Source organism: Clinocottus analis, unplaced genomic scaffold (assembly GCF_023055335.1).
Source record: "Clinocottus analis isolate CAN_PGR_092001 unplaced genomic scaffold, fCliAna1.0.p SCAF_2, whole genome shotgun sequence".
Taxonomy (NCBI): domain Eukaryota; kingdom Metazoa; phylum Chordata; class Actinopteri; order Perciformes; family Cottidae; genus Clinocottus; species Clinocottus analis.
Window position 1 is genome coordinate 19902108 of NW_027175931.1, and position 17442 is coordinate 19919549.

General features: G+C 41.2%; 3 protein-coding genes across 3 annotated transcripts; 1 reads left to right on the forward strand and 2 right to left on the reverse strand.

The window, feature by feature from the left end:
• Nucleotides 1-1349: 1349 nt before the first annotated feature.
• Nucleotides 1350-8188, reverse strand: camkk1b (calcium/calmodulin-dependent protein kinase kinase 1, alpha b). Its single transcript, XM_068584500.1, has 17 exons — nt 8101-8188; nt 6677-6997; nt 6511-6558; nt 6361-6414; nt 6220-6271; nt 6019-6128; nt 5868-5904; nt 5744-5765; nt 5553-5641; nt 4908-5107; nt 4717-4770; nt 4553-4626; nt 3514-3601; nt 3280-3408; nt 2743-2846; nt 1644-1694; nt 1350-1439 (listed from the first exon to the last, which is right to left on the reverse strand). The coding sequence occupies exons 2-17, from the start codon at nt 6917-6919 to the stop codon at nt 1361-1363; spliced, it is 1434 nt and encodes a 477-aa protein (XP_068440601.1). The 5' UTR covers nt 6920-6997; nt 8101-8188; the 3' UTR covers nt 1350-1360.
• Nucleotides 8189-9007: 819 nt separating this feature from the next.
• On the forward strand, nt 9008-10622 carry LOC137790194 (vacuolar protein sorting-associated protein 37D-like). Its single transcript, XM_068584179.1, has 4 exons — nt 9008-9109; nt 9247-9418; nt 9508-9581; nt 10209-10622. Exons 1-4 carry the CDS (start codon nt 9008-9010, stop codon nt 10620-10622), a joined length of 762 nt encoding a protein of 253 aa, XP_068440280.1.
• A 3121-nt stretch (nt 10623-13743) lies between these two features.
• LOC137790196 (dicarboxylate carrier UCP2-like) lies at nt 13744-17007 on the reverse strand. The gene is made up of 6 exons (XM_068584181.1): nt 16879-17007; nt 15996-16203; nt 14805-15008; nt 14522-14623; nt 14258-14438; nt 13744-13988 (listed from the first exon to the last, which is right to left on the reverse strand). The coding sequence occupies exons 1-6, from the start codon at nt 17005-17007 to the stop codon at nt 13874-13876; spliced, it is 939 nt and encodes a 312-aa protein (XP_068440282.1). The 3' UTR covers nt 13744-13873.
• Nucleotides 17008-17442: the final 435 nt, after the last annotated feature.

Sequence of the window (17442 nt, forward strand, 5' to 3'; positions counted from 1 at the left end):
CAAATGTACCCATGGTTATTTTTGGATACTATTTTTGAACATTTTGTAATTGTTGGAAAGTAGAAGTTTGTCCGATCAGTGTTATCGGAGCTGGATGTCACCCAGTGTTTTGCTCAAGGGCACTTGAGTGATTTGCTATTTACCGGGGCTTAAACTCAGGCACCCTGGATTGGTGTTGGTCTCTTCATTTTATACATAATGCTGCCCTCTACTGGCCACAGGAATGATGTGCATTTGATACTGAAACAGAATTTAAAAAGTACACTTAAAAAAACAGGCTCCAGTTTGCTGGCAATAGAAAGTGTTTTAGAGATGTGAATCTTTAAAAGTATGACTTGATTGTGCATGAATAACAACTTTCTAAATGCTCTATTGCAGACATTTCAAAAAAGACAGTGGACGTGTAGACACAAGCACAACAACGGCTTTTACTGTAATCATTCAAAGTCATTGTTTAAAATAACTTTTATTAATTTCAACAACACAATTATTATCTCAAACTGTAGGAAAATGTAAAAATATCTTCTTTGTGGAGCATATACCACACTCATGAACAACATCGTGAACAACATCAACCACGCCATCAGTAATCAAACAGAATACAATCTAACCTGATTCAGAGAATTACATAGCAGGAAACAATATTTTCACTGTAAAGATAATAGTGGAATATAGTCTACCTGATGTCTCTCCCTCTGTGTGAGCCTTATTCTTGCTTTTTTGATATAGCCGGGTCGGCCGCGCATGCTTTAAGTGCATGTTAGTGCACGTGAGTGTGCCCAACCAGCTCGTACAGCTGTTACAGCTGAAGGTGTAGCGCCCATCCATCCGGCTCTACCTCAGCTAAACACTGTTAGCTCTGTCAACACTGTCGTTTGCATTGTTAGCGCTATTAGCTGTGAGCCGCCTGCTCAGCTAACGCTATGTTCAGGGCCGTAGGGAGGCAAAATAAATGCTCCAAACCTGCTTTTTTTTAAACACCTATAAAGGGTCAGTAAGGTTGAGAAACTAGCAAGAGAATGATATATTTTTTAATTTTCTAACCCTGTGTTGCCACCTTTTTTCCAATCAAAAACAGCAGCAGCACTAGCTCCAAAATAACATCTAATGAGAAAGTCGGCAAGACAGTCTCTCCCTTTAGGCCTCCCACCAAAGCCACTCTTTACCTTCCCAAGCTTTAATGCATCGATACATACTATTTAATACCCACATAATACCCGTATACCACAATTATAAGGGTTGTGCACTAAAGGGAGAGACTAATTTAAGCACAACGAGCATGAAGCAACAGCAAAAGCAAAAGAATGAGGTGCGATCAGGACAAATAGATAGAAAACAAGTCATTTTCTGAACTCTCTTTTTATTCTGGTAACTCTGTCAATGCTTCATCTTCATACAAGTCCTCCAACTCCTCTCTGCTGCCCTCTTTGCTGAAATTCCTGTGGGGCGACAAATGCTCAATCACGTTGCTGAAAGTGAGATTGCAGTCGTTGATGATGATGAGGAGGAGGAGGAATGCAGTGCAGTGCAGTGCAGGATGGGGTTTGTGGGGAGGGGGGGGGTAGCGCTTGTCTCAATCAAATCTTGAACAAAGTTCAACAAACGACTGAAGTATGAGGCGTTCAACCTTTAATAACATTTACCTCAAGGAAGGATGAAGCTGAGGCGAAGGCCCCAATAAGCCCCAAGAGCCACTGCAAGAAGGAGATGTAATGTAAGAGGCCAGGATGTTAGTTGCTTTGTAACACAGTTAATAATGAACACAGATTTTATTGTAGCGGGACTGTGGCAGTTTAAAAAATAAATGTATTCTCTTTTTGGCCAAAAGTCAGATGAGAAGATTGATTCCACTCGTGTCTGAACGGCACATGTGAAGCTAGATCTGTGTAGCTTAGCTTAGCATAAATACTTGAAACTAGGGGAAATATTAGTTTCACTCCACGTGCCCGTTTAAAGGTCACTGATAAACACTTTGAAACTTGTGTGTTTAATCCATACAAAACAAGTGTAGGAACAACATGTTGCGGTGCTTACACTGTTGTTGTATGAGATCATATTACAATACATCATCCCTCCAAGAAGATCAAATGAAAACCCTTTGATCTTCTTCATGAAGCCAACTGTAGCGCCGGACTACGCGGTTCAAACATGAATCATTGATTATCGCATCCCTTTTAGTATCCAGGTGCTCAAATACCGTTCCAGGTTGTGTCCGTCACACCGGCTGCGGTGTGAGAGTTCACCATTTACATCTCACATGATCTCCACACATTTCACATGTGTGGGACACTGCGGTGCTGGAGCCCTGGTGGGGGTGGTGCCTGAGTAACTGTGGAGGAGGATGCAGTTGCAGCTCCGCATCTCTTCCCAAAGTTCGCATGGAGGTGTAATTAGCTGTGCCAGACGGGACCGCTTGTTATTGGAAAACAAGCAGCACAGCCTTTACTGCTGCCGCAGGGGCTTCCATTTAGCTCATCAGGAGAGTACTAATGCTTTTACTAATGCAGTGTGCCGCTAATTTCAGGAGCAAAGCAAAACATATACAGTGTAACAGAATAACATTCTCTTACATCCTTTATTTCTGCACGGTAGTGACACGCTTCACATAAAGGGTGTAACGGACTCATCTATTTTTATCCAAGCATCTGCTCGCTGCTTTGTTTTGTGAGAAGCCTAATCCCAGCAACCGCAGAGCTGGCAGTTTGGCAGAGCGGGGCAGGATTTACAGAGTAGGCCACTTACGTAAGAAGACCTCCAGGGGCAGACATGGACCTCTCCGGTCGTCGGCCCAGACACTCAAAGGGATTACTGAAAGACCGCTTCCTCAGCATGGCCTTCACCAGAATCTGCAGTGGACATAAGAGAGAGTAGCAGAAGAAAAAAAAACAGGAAACATGTTCATATCACCAGTTAAGTTAAAACACAAAGGTGTATTTTGTTTTTATAGAAATTCTATTCATTGTATTGTCTGGAGGAATTACGCTTCAGTCTTTAATACTATAATACCCTCACTTACCGACTTATCATCTCTCTCCTCCACCTACACTGCCATATTGCAATTTCACACAGTTAAAAAGGCAACATGATCAACTTTATGTCTTTTTGTGTCCTCCAATGTCAGTTATGTCAACATCTTGAGATATGAAGCATTTTGTAGATGTAAATGGTGTTCATATACGAAAAGAACACCTTTATATACACTGAAATATTCAAACTAGCAGCCAGCATTGGTCAATAAAGTGTTAATAGTGTCCAGAGAGGGAGCGATGAGCGACTCACCACAGTGGAAAGACTCGGGATGAGTTTGATGCTGTTCTGCACCTCCTCCTCAGTGACCTCCACCGCTGTGCAGTGCTCTTCCTCCAGAGGAAGAGGGTTGGAGCCGTTCTCTGTCACCCACTCATGGAGCTGTAACAACACAACAGCATTATTATGGAAAAGCAACACAAACTGATCGTGAACATCATGGTCTCTTATGTAACATCAGATGTGGTCTTTTTTTTTCACGGTCACCTTAATCTCAGGAATGGTGATTCTTGTGTCAGATTTTTTATCCAGCATCCTCTCAATGAGCTCCTTTAATGCGTTACTTATTAATGGACTGTGAAAAATACAAATAAAAACACATTATTTCACAGATAAACATGTTTTTGACAGCAGCTCAGGGTTAAGCAACGTAAATGGGGAGATAATGATGGATAAACCAGATTTTAAGTTTATAAAGTAAAATATTTACAAAGTGTAAACAAAGCAGTGCAGATACTGCTGGCTGCGACAGGTGGAGAGAGAGCCTTTTGGAGGAGGATCGGATGCCACTGATTGGATAGGAAGAGTTAGCTGATCGTGAGCTTCCTGCAACAGTAAGGGGTGCCAGGTACACGGACACTACACATGTCATAACATCCCTTTTCCTCCTGACATGTGACCAAGAGGACCAAAGTGCAATTAAGAGTTAAACGGACCATTTTTCTTCTTGTCAAACACAGGTGTAACTATTGATATCATTTGCAGCATTGCATAGCAATCATGTCAGGAATGGAGCCAGCTTTTCATTCCACCTGTGCTTTGACAAGTCAAAAAGTCAGCAGTGAAGACCATCTGTATGCCGGATTAAATTGGGGAACGATAGAGAAATAGCATCCATTTTTTTCTGGGGACAACTTGTTTTGGACGAGAGATATATGTTGCAGTGCCTTTATCATCATAGAACAAACAGAAATACAAAATCAGTGATTAGAGGATATAAAATGTCGATGTGTTTGTTGGTTTCGCTACAATTACAAATTTCTCTCTCTTCCTGTGACAAATGCTCTGCTTATTGAAATCACTTTTTCTCCAATTGAGAAAAAAAATCTTGTCCGTAAAGTTTAATATTCCCATCTACTGTAACACCTTTACAGAATGTGATTGCAATTGTTGTTGTTTACCTTCTGAGGAAATACTACAGTAGTCTTGAACCCATACTGATAGCATGTTGTAGCTACATGTAGACATAACACATAACAAGCTAGTTAGCCAATCTGCTATCAAAATGCTTTGAATCTTTGCTTACGTCTCTGGAAACTCCACGGGTTTGTTCTTGATCTTGGTGTGCAGAGAGACAATGTATTCGTCATAAAAAGGGCACTGGAACAGGCAACACAACGTGAAGTGAATCAAATGTTCAAACCAAATGTTGCACCAGCTTTTTATCGGATATACTGTGGGCTTTCTTACCTTCCCAAAGACAAAACAGTAGAGTGTGACTCCCATCGCCCATATGTCTAATGCCTGGTCAACAAATGGAAATTATCAAGGCTGTGTCACGACTGAAAAAGCTCTCAGTATCAAACACAGTGTTACAGGATGAGATTCATCTCAAACAAATGGCATTCAGTGGCAGACAATGCGTCTGTTTTCTTTCTCACCTTCCCGCTGAATCTCTGCTCGTGTTCGGTCATCATCTCGGGGGCCATGAAGGCCGGCGTCCCCGCCGTGCTCGACAGGAAGGCGTCCGTCCCCTCAAACTCGTTGCTCACCCCAAAGTCTGCTATCTTGACGTGACCGTCGTCCCCCAGCAGCAGGTTGGAGGGTTTGATATCCCTGTGGATGATCTTGTGGTAGTGCACTGAGCAATAAAGAACATGTTCATCAGATAAACAGCCATATGGCCATTTTAGAACCGCTACAAGAAACTCTGTATATCCTCACAGTCTAAATGACAAGCAGTTGTTTTTTTAAATGAAATTCAAAATACCAGAGATATATATTTCAATCATATTACTTTTTCTTGATCAGTAAGTTAACAGTATGTCCAATTTGTCTTGAATATTAGCTCCATAAAGCAGTTGTTACAATTTTTCATTCAGTACCAGTAAGCAATTCATGGGAGCGCCTGTTTAAGCACATTTTCACGTGTTGAGGAAACAGTATACCCTTAGCTTTTAAGGAGCCCAAGGTTGGACATTTTCAGGTGACTTTAACACATGAAAAGCAACTCCTGAATGTGTAAAATGAGGTTTTAAAAAGCAAAGTTTGCAAGATGTTTTCTATAAATCAATCTGTAAACGTACAGTATTCTATTCCCAGGACGACGTCTCTGAAGTAAAAGAGAGCCTGCTCCTCTGTGAAAGGGTCGTCTGTCGGCACCTCCATCACCGGGCTGACCAACACAAGAGGTGGAGGAAAGACGGGCAAAGTAAATACGTGTATTATATCTCATGGGGCAATTTAAAAGCCCAAACATAAATGCACAAAAACATACCCCTTTGTCATCAAATCGAAGGCTTGAACAAAAACCAAAACAAAATTGAAAGACTCCCCCATTTTATATGAAGGTATAAGTCGTTTAATTAATTAACTATAGAACAGATAAATGAGGTCCTTACCCATGTGAAGTCCATCTTCTTCAGGGTCATCAAGCACCTACACAGAAGACAAACACACACACACACACACACACACACACCTTTAGGTTTTCTTCCAGAAATCAAGTTTAACATGCTGTACGAATGCAGGATGCGTGCGATGAGGACTGACCTCCACCAGTTTAACAACATTAGGATGGTCTAGTTTCTTGAGGATGGCGATCTCTTTGTACACTTTCTCCAGAGGAAACGCAGAGCTTGACCCTTGAGTGGGCAGGCGGCCTGAAATGACATGCCAAGACATATCACCAGCACCATGAAGGAATGATGAAAACTCATGAAACTGTCGCTAGAGATGGAGGTTTTCACTTACGCAAAAATCCACACTGCTTCATCAGCCTCTTCTTTGAAACCACTTTCATCGCCTTGAAGAAATGAGTAAAAGCAAATGATGGTAATGAATAAATGGCAAGTAAACTACCACAAAAAGCACAATTCATAATCTTTAACTCACGTAGTACTGCTCTGAATCTTCATTATAAGCTAATTTTACCACTCCATAGGAACCCTCGGGGATGAAAGAAAAAGAAAGGTAAACAGCTTTATACATCACTTCTGTTTCACCTTGCTCATTGAGTGACTATGTGCAACACTTTTTAATCACCTTTCCAATCTCATTCTTCAATTTATACTGGTTGAGCTGGACAATATCCTGCAAAAAAAAGAAGAAAAGAAAATAGTAGAATTCAAACAAACGAGACAAAATACAGCTTGAATAAAATGTCAAATAAAGTGAAACATGTATTTATGTGAAGTTCAAGTGTCCTCACATCAACATCTGTGATGGACACACGCTTGGTCTCGATGGTGGGCTGTCTGGGCATGCGGCTCCCTCTCTCCTGCAGGGACATCTTCCTGTCCGAGACCCTGGTGACCCTCGGACCACCGGACCTGTAGGTCCCATTCGTTGTGGCTGTGCGGTTGGCGGCCACGTTCATGGCCGCCACCAAGTCGGCCAGCTCGCCGTTGTTCTCCGAGTCCTGCTCTGTCTTGCAGACCGTGTCGGCGCTCATGGTGGTTAGTCCTTGTTCACGCACAGCTGAGCGTGCCAGAGCTGGCGTGGTAAAATCACCAGAGGATGCATCGCTGCACTGTGAGGTGCGAGGCAGACGGACACTGATGCATCATACAGGTGCGTTTGCAGAGGTTTTTTGGTTGACTAAGAGACTAGCAGACACACACACACACACACACACACACACACACACACACACACACACACACACACACACACACACACAGGGTCTTTGACCTTTCACCCATGAGTTAGAAATGCCAAAATACAGTCAATACATTGTTTTAGCACCTTCAATGTATTGACAACCTTGCCTTATTTACCAGCTACACACAGAAGACACGCCTAATATTTAACAACATGGTATTTAATGAGTAAGTCTCACTGGACATTTTTCACTGCACATATTTTGATTTGCCATCACAGGAAAAGCACAGGTAACTAATAACATTAATGATGGCTTTTTGAGACAGTATGAACACAACCAAGACCCTGTGGAACTCCTTCATCTACATAGAGTACTGTCCACACGTATGCAACTCTTGACTTTCCTGCTAAACCAAGCAAAACTATCTTCTGTAAAATGTTTGACTTTAAGCTATCAATGTCATTGACTTGATTCTTGAAAGCCACTCAATCATTAATATTCATCATTATTGTATTTTATATTCCTTTCGAGTCTTTTGTCGCCCAAACTGCAGCTTGAAACAGGAGAACTGTCTTTTCTCTTGTCCTTAGATTTGTTTAACAGATGACACAAGCCTCAGATAAGAATTAAAGGCAAGATCAGAAATATAAATCTCACCTTCTGACAAGTCTAGCTGCAGATAAGAGCCAACTTCTTATGAATGTGACTCCTTGTTGACTGAAATAAAGTCGGAAAACTGCAAAGCTTCTTATGTAACAAGGTAGAAAGCTTTAACAGGCAAAGCAAATGCATGTTACTTCCACAACAACCTTGCTACAAGACTGGTATAGTATATGTTAAAGCATGTTTTTAAAGAAAATATGCCTTTTCAACATGTAAAGCTAGAACACATTGACATAGAAACGATGATCAAGAGCTACTGGCACTCAATGGAAGCATACTACTCACCTGAATCCCTTCCAACACTACAATTGACAATAATAAAATGTTGTGCAAGATGAAATATCAAGTGAATTATTGGATTTACTCACACAGTAGAGGTGTCGTGTGACGGCTGTTGAGGTTAAGCTGCATGTCGCTCTCAGGAGGGGACATTCCTCTGTGTCTCAGGACTTTCACTGACAAGCAGCAATGCTCGTCTTTAGAAGGATTAACTGAGGCTACATATAGCTGAGGCAACGTGAGTCTGAGGCGTGCACGTGCACGTAACCCCACAGTGGGAGCGACAGGTCAACAACAAACATTATGCAAATCCATAGTATCAGGACAGACACATTTTTCTGTACGGATACTATGGATTCAACAGAAATATTAAAAAAAAAACGTTTTAATAATGTATTTATTGAAAGTATACTACAGTAATATTCTTTTTTAAAGTGTGTTGAAAGTGCAATTATTATAATAGGTAAAAGCGAGACTTTTGTATACTTTTTATACATTTTCAGAAAGTACACTTCTCAAATAGTAATAGTATTTTTTTTAAAAGTACACTTCTTATATATTTGCAGAAAGTATTCTTCTTTAATAACATATTTTAAATATACTATTGAAAATGTAAGTGTATTTTAAATATACAGAAGTAGATGTATTGTTCGCCTGGGAATGCATGTGACAGAACCAACAGGAAAGATTATTTCAAACGATTAGTTGCAGTTTATGTGTACAGACAATGACACTGCGGCAATGTCATAAAATGATATTCATATGTTTGCAAAAGAAAGTTAATTGACGACAGCAGACAATTGTCGTCGTCATTTTCTCATAAAGTCACTTTTTTAGAGCCCTCCGTGTCTGACAGTGTGCGGGTACTAGGCGTTGGAGCTTTCCGACAGTCCCGTGTCCTTGAATGCAGCACGAGCAGCTCACATGGCGCCCCAGCAGGAAGGATCGGGAACCAACAGGTAGCACAACTCCTGCAGAGGAGAAGAACATCCCAGCATGTCTCTGTCGGCGCAGTTCGGCTCTCTGAGCACCAGAGAGCTGCGAGAGCTGCTGGAAGATGAAGAGAAGATAAATCACACCATCAGGTGCAGTGAGAAGGTGAGCGTCTGTTAACCAAACTAAAAGGCGTGTCTTACGCCGGCACAAATCATTTGGATTGCAGATTTATTTTCTTTATACATTGTGGAGAGTGTTCTGATTCTGATATGTCTTGAACCATCTGTTGTCATTCCTAGTTTCAGGAGCTGCAGACGGCTGCGCGGCAGCTGCACGTTCATAATAAAGAAATTGCCAAAATCGGTCTCTATCAAAAACCTAAATTTAGAGATGCTAAATTATTACTTGCAATGAAGTACAAGCACCTGGACAACCTTAGATGCATCATCCAGGCCAAACAAGAACAAATTGGTGAGTTTGTAAATATCTTATTTACTTCTTAACGTTTTTAATATGGCTGCCTTAATGTCAAATGCTGTTTGCTTATTTGTGTTTTACAGCAGAAAGATGTAGTGTCCATGCTGCTCAGTGGAGTCTCCTGCAGAAGGTAAATCATGCAGAGCAGGAGTGTGAGGTAAGTGTTCACTTTGACTTGCACAGGTACATCCACCTGCTTTTATACATGTGCAGAAATACAGTTTATATTCAATGAACAGTAGATGATGAGATGTGCTTAGCAAATTGTTCCTTTTTTATTATTATTATTGGAAAACGCTGAGCTCTGCTGCAAATCACAAGGAGCCCTGTTCGGTCCTCTTGTAATAAACTTTACATAATGACATAAACTGTGCCTGATACATGAGACAAGAGTGCACTCAACTCATTCTCTGTACATAACATAAGAGGTCACGTATTATAATATATAAAATGCAAGTAATCTGGCTACATTTGGGTGATACATGATATATACTGTACATATAGGCCTATAGTCTTACACCCACTGGTAAGGCTGTAACACAGCACCACCCTCTTATTGAAAAGGCTTGGCGAACAAGGCCGCATTGAAGACAACAGACATGTCAGAGCTGTGGGAGAAACAGCTGGTTGACAGGAAACATAAGCAGACAAATAACACATGTCAGTTTGAAAGACAATATTTTCAGGCTGGTTCAAAAGCAGAGGAGAGGTGTAATCTTGTGCAACATAATATCCATTGTCTGTGTGTGTGTGTGTGTAAATAATGAGATGCTTCTCCCAACAGATGCTGTTTCAGAGGTTTGCAGAGGGGGAGACGCCGCTGGCAGAGTTCCTGGATTCTTTTCTCAGCTCGCGGAGACTCCAACACATCAGGATGGCCCTGGTGAAGAAACTCCACGAAGTTATTGAACTCAGATCGACACAAAGTCTTGGTGAGCCTATCGCTCAGCATTTCTCCGCCTGCCTCCCGGTCCGCGGCCTGACCACAGCTGTGGTCTTACCCGCCTGCTGCCACCCTCCATTCCTGCTGCCCTGCGGCGCCCACGCAAACACGGTTCACCACCTACAGCATTTACCATTTTGTCTCGAGTCCCTGCGTCCAGGCGCGCACACACGGGGCCCCGAATGGCCGGCGAAAACCGTCCATCTTCAGCCTCTCAAGGTGCAGCAGAGGAGGCATCAACAAGCGCCACAATGAAGTCCAATCCAATCTCAAAATCTTGTTTAGCATTTCTTTAGGTTAACAAAGGTAAAACAGTTACAGGGACAAGTCCGTAGCATCAAGAATCAGGTTCTGGTTTTATTCTAATTAACTTTTTGACCATATTATCACTTTAAACTTTTAGGATAATGGTGCCTTATTATATAGAGAGGTGAGATCGTTCTGTAATTTCTGGTTCACAACAGATGAGTATGCATGCAAGTGACTTCAAAAAGGGGAATTTAAGAAATTATGTAAAAATCGAGAAAATTACTTCTGACCCCAGAGAGTTAAGTCATACGTCGGAAGTTTATAACATTTTATTTAAGTTCTCGAACGGTTGTTTGTGGTAAGACAAACAGTGATGAACGCTGATGGACAAGAAGTCATATAGGAAATCATTTGGATCTCAAACCTTAACACAGGTGATGCGACGGCAATGGTATCTGAAAATGGATGGACTTAATACATATAGAGGAAATAAAACTCAATGTTTTATTTCTCATTACAAAGAGTTGAGACACAATGTTTGGTAGTTGCATGTTAGACATCAGCTCCTATTGTTGGAGCAGAGTAAGTTATGAGAAAGTACAGAGATCTTTAGATGTTATACAAGGATTTAAATAGGTCAGCCTATATATATGTATATATATATGTATATATATATATATATATATATATATGTGTGTATATATATATATATATATATATATATATATATACACATATATATATATATATATGTGTGTATATATATATACACATATATATATATATATATATATATATATATATATATATATATACACACATATATATATGTATATATATATATATATATATATATATATATATATATATATATATATATATATATACACACATATATATATATAAAACTAAAGGTTATCTTCTTAATTCTTCAGAATGTTCCCTTTAAAATGATCCACTCCAATAGAAAGTCCAAGTTCACCCTTTGACTGCATATTATTATTAATATGAAGCTCAAACCATTTCAGGACCAATTCCGTGAGGAAATACTGTAACATGTTGTTTTGTTGACTTCCCATTGGGGATTTCCTCCCATCTTCACCCCACAGAGAAAGGTTATGAATAAATTAGTATATGAAGGAAATAAAAACATATGTAAAAACAATGTTTGTAATTTACTGTAACTCTGTGGCACTCAACACATCAATGAACATTCAGTCACGTATCTGTTGGAGTTAGATGCTTGCGAGACAGACTACAAGTAAGGGAAAGTGATTCAGCAAAGCAAAGTGCTTCATCGTCATGAAAGTGAGAAAACTGGTTCAGACAGCTGACAACACCACCTACTTTAAACAGTTAATTGCACAAAAAGAAAATGTGCAGCATCATAACCGGTAAGAAAAAAAATAAAAACGTCGGTCACTGTTGGCTCAGTGAACTTGAACTGCTCGCCGTCACTCGATATCTCTGATCGTCTGTGTGCAGAGACTCCTGCCAAGGTCAGCAAAGGAGCATGAACAACACTTGTGTTTACGCACAGTTCCAATCTTCATCCGAACAGATTACTAATACGTCTTTTCACAAAAAGCCAGCACCACTTGTTCAATGCTACAAGGCAGTTGATTGGGTTGGGACACCAACCCAATCAACTGCCTTAAACACTCACTAGGGTTTACTAATTCAACCATGGAGAAGCCTCACTGGCACTACAGGAGCTGATTAGCAAGGTGGAGCGTGTTCAGAGGCTTTTGTTTGCGCCACAGACTTCAGTTACACCTTTGTCAGCGGCCTCTTTTGTCCCACAAGACTCAAATTGGTCAATTTTCTTGTCTGTCAGCCGACTGTTTTGTGCTTCTCGCCTCTTTCACCTTCGTGTCTCTGCATGGTTTGACGGAAAATTATTTCTGCACAGAAATGTGTGAAGCTCAAAGCAAATGATGACAATTATGGAGACACGCTCGCCGAGAAGCAGACAGCACAGGATCTGATACTCCGTAAGATTTCTGGACACAACGAGCAACATTGGGCCACACACATTAAAAGCATATTCTCAATGGAGAGACAGCTGCAATGAAAAGAGTCACGTCGAAAACGCGTTCCACTGGATCGACACGTATCGCACGGTTGGGCGAGGAGGGGGGGATCTTCACATTGAATGGTTGCATTTAAAGGGGATTATACAGTAGAGTATCTATGACAGCAGCCTGTAGAAAGTGCAGGAATGGAGTGACACTTGGGGTTTGTCGTGTATGAAATGTTGGTCAATGTCAGTGGACAGTTTAAAAATTACACTTTAATAAGAGATTTTTGTTTATTCCATATGTAACAATTATGTGCAGTGTTACATAATATATAAACTTTACAACATCTATGTAATAAGTAGAGTATTAAATATATTTGAGGTATGTTTTTTTCACAGTAAAGACTACAGAACTGTGCCTCATCGATTGAATCAACGAGTCGATTGACAGAACATCTTCCCAGAAAGTCCCCGGTTCCAGCTTTTCAACTCAACATATTGATCCATAATGTAACAGTTCATTGCAACCCTAATTCATAAACATTTATACAAAAGACTGCATAAAAATGTTTCACAATATAAAAAACAAAACCCAATCAATAAAATCTAATTTCTCGTGGAACTCTGAAAGGAGGAAACCCAGCATCCCCATTCACACCAGACTTCACCCAGTAAATAGTTCATTTTCTCAGTGTATACTTTTGACTTGTCATTGGTGTAAGAAAGGTACAACATTTACAAATAACATTAGTAACCCTGATTTTTTTTTAATTTGACCCCGTTCAATTCTCGTGTCTCGGTAAACCACGGCACAATACCAAGACCCTGGAACTGAAATCGCTAAAGGGAATTCAGCCATCACTCATTTCATCATTTACACTTGTGCTTCCCTTACTGTGACATGCCAAAATGTCCTCAATGAAAAAAGGGCAAAAAAACATTGGCAAAAACATTGCTTGATCTATTCTAATAATGTGAGCATTGTCAGTAACAATTCAATGTTCATCATCCCAGCAGTTTGTCTCTTGAGTGCAGATTCTTCAATAAGTGATGTTTATTCCTCGAGAGAGAGAGAGAGAGAGAGAGAGAGAGAGAGAGAGAGAGAGAGAGAGAGAGAGAGAGAGAGAGAGAGAGAGCAGGTCTGGATGAGCAGCAGTCACAACCTCTCTCTCTTAAGCGCGTGCTGCTTGGTACAGACAGTTGTGGTTATGGCGCATCAGTAACAACAAACCAGCTGTCAAAATGCAGAGTCTTGGGACTGTTGGAATCTCACGAAAGCTCTCTTGATCTGCTCGTAGCTCATGAACATCACAATGTTCCAGGAACCCAATCGGAGAAACGAGGGCATAAATCTATAAAAACCAATGAGATGAATCAGGAAAGAAAAAAAATTGCATTTGCTTTTTGCTTTGTCAATCAAGTGATTCTGAAATGCTCGCTTTTGATAACGACACTCATTTTTGTATTTTATTTAATTGCAAAATATAACAAAACAGCAGAATCCCAACAACAAAAGAAAAGACGCGAGTTGGTGCGGTGATGTGGAAGGAAATCCATCTCAATAAGCTTCATGAGCAAAGACAAAAGTAATTTAACCAACACAAGGAAACAAACTACATACCCCTTGTAGAACGCGGTCGGTCCCTCTTTCATCAGCATGATAAATGCACAGTTAATAGCGCCAGTGTACTTCCCAGGCGTTGAATTCATGATGCGTGTTTTCACCACATCCACCGGCGACACCACAATGGTGGTGCAGAAACCCGCCGCGAAGCCGGCTGTGAAGTGACACGGCATGTTGTCTGTTGGAAACACAATGTTTGCTTTCGTTGTGAAAGGAGAGCCCGAAACGCCGAGGACTTGATTTTGACGGGTTTTCACTTGCCTGTCATCATGTCGTACTTCAGGATGAGCTCCTTGATGATGTCGTACGTCACCAGCTCGGAGCAGTTCACGATGGCATTGCGAGTTATATTTGTCAGACAACCTGGAAAGACAGTTCAAAACTTGAATCTAAAAAGTTGCACCTGGAGAATTGGAAAATGGAAAAATGTGCCACCTTTCATGTGGATGTCCAGTCAGGGCTGATGGTGAACGTAGTCAGGGGAAGTCATACCAAAAAAAAGTGCCTGTTGTATTGGCAGAGAAAGCTACGTTCTCCAGTTTACCTTTCCAGAGCCCTCTGACGCCCTCATCCCTGGCGATGGTCTTGTAGGCATCAAACGCGCTGTTGTATCTCTTCACAGAGCCGCTCGCAGGCAAGCGGACCTGAGCCTGCAACCGGATCTTCACCACATCGGTGGGCTGTGCGAAGGTCACCGCCATCGCCCCCGTGGAGCAGCCTGCCAGCAGCCGGGCCCCGACTCCTGCGTCTGTGATCCAAGCAGAAGACGCTTGGGTTCCTCTAATGCCACAAGCAACTTTACACAGCGAACAGACACTGAACAGGGGTGCCGACAGCGATTATAAGACACAAAAGTTGAAATTTGGCGATGGACCTTGGCCTCTCAAAACATTTGTTCATTTTAAATATGACTTTAAACAAAACATTTTACCTGCAAACAATCGATCAACAAGAAATAACAATATGCCACATAGATTTCCCTCAACTGTGAAGCTTTATAGGGAGTCAGTGGTGTAAGATTGTTGCAGGAGAGGAGCACATTGCACAGCGACAACACTGTTATTAACTTTCAAACAGGTTGAGCTGGTTCTGTGCAGACATGGACTGAGCTGAAGACAACTATTCAGTCAAAAACTTTCAAGTTAATTATGTTGCAGAGCTGTATGTGGAACATCCTTCGGCATAAATATTTTCCCTTAAAGAGAAATCTGCCCTTTCTTGGAGCTGCGTTTCTATAAAACCAGTATTTTGAGCAGAATTGTCAGGCTTTCTATACATTGCAATAGTCTGTTTTTTAAGTTATATTATCAGGATTCTTTCATTCATCCTCCATGGAGCTCATATTTTGATGCAGGAGAGCTATCAGCATTAGCATTAGCATATGTCTCCTTCAGTTCACTCTGTGTGTAATCGACACTCAGACAGTGGAACTGTCAAAATACCTGAAATCCCAGCTACCATTGTGTTCTTTTAAGGAGGTCAGAAAAAGTCATGCTTAGAGCTTCAGCTGTGAATGGATTAATGGATTAGTCAATCAAATGAAAATGAATATGAAGCTTGGAATTTTTTTTTTCTCCAAGCATTCAAATATTTGATGGTTCTAACTCGTGAAAATTGACTGAAATTTGAGTAAATTGAATATATTTGGGAAATACCATAGATAAGGATGCTCTTACAATCAGAAAGTTCGATGTTTGCTCCACTGCTCGACTGTCTGAAACGTTTGGACACCTACTCTCTGACCCGTTGGTGTAGACTTGCTTCATGGTGTCATACAGGCCGATGCGGACCGAGGCGAAGCACGCCTGTCGATGCAGCCCCGCCACCAGTCCATTGTAAAGACCCCGGGGCCCCTCGGTCTTCACCATGGTGAAGATGGTGCCAATCACGCCTCTGTATTTTATCCTTTGGCCTTCCAGTGAGGGCTTGGATTCACCTTGAATCTGAAAATCACATAAATGCACAACAAAATGTTCAAAACGTCCCCTCACAAGTCACTGATGGTATGTGGAGAATGTGGCTAGAGGAAACAAAAATATGTCTTACGTTGCAATAATGCCATATTAAAACGCCTACTATTGGTGTGTCGGTTGACATGTTGCAACATGCACACGTGTCACGATTGTTCTTCTGTTAAGCCGGCCGAAAAGTTATGCAACAAGCAAAGCTGTACTGTAGATACCATTGAGCGCATGCTTTCTTCTTAGGAATTTAGGTGAAATATTTCTTATAGGTACTAAAGGGTCAGCATGAAACTTTACTTAAAGAGTCAAAAAAACTCTTTGTGTAGAATGAGCTACTTCAGAATAATATATATTACAATACTGGATCATATGTATCACAATAATGTTGACGCTGGTAAAAGTAGAGCCACTTTAATGACTTCATATCACCATGTTCACTTTTAAGTATAGTATATATTTGTATTAACGACCTAAATCTTAAAAAAACATGACGAGACATTTGCAGAAAATAGAACTATAACAGATAAATGAATGTGTAAAACGTGCATATTTAAGGAGGCTACAAATATCCGAGGGGGATTGGTTGTAATGGTTCGTATTTCATGCGGTAAATCGTCAGCTCTGACGTCAGGCCGGCTACAGGTGAGTCCTCACCTGCAGTCTCACTTTGGCTGTGTCCAGGGGGTAAGTGACCAGTTCGGCCACACAGCCGGCTGTTCCTGCCGAAACGATCTTGACAGCGACTGTTGGGGACAAATCCGCAGCTCCTCCACCACCAACCATGATGAATGAGCTCAGGGGACCAACACCAACAGTCTGCTGAGCAAAAATAAAGACCGAGCAGCGTCTGTGCCCGCGTCCGCATCAAATGGATGAATATCCTACAATTGAAATACTTGAGCGTGATTCGTCTGTCCCTTCATGTCAGATCCAGGAGGGTGTGTAGCTGACGTAAAGCTCCAGGTCTTGAAAAGTCAAGTCCTCTTGTTGAGCAATTGATGAAAAAAAGAAGAAGAAAGAAGCTGTTTAACTCTCGTGTCACTTTTAAACACTGCGGCTGCAGCTTCCGCAGACACCTCACGGCACCGTGAGCAGGTGATGTGAAGCCGGGTGCAGCCCCTTTCTGCACGAAAACAAGTGACACACCACTTGCAAGCAAGTTGCCCCACACCTTTTAATGAAAGTTCATTTCCGCCACTGTGATGACATAAAAAATTA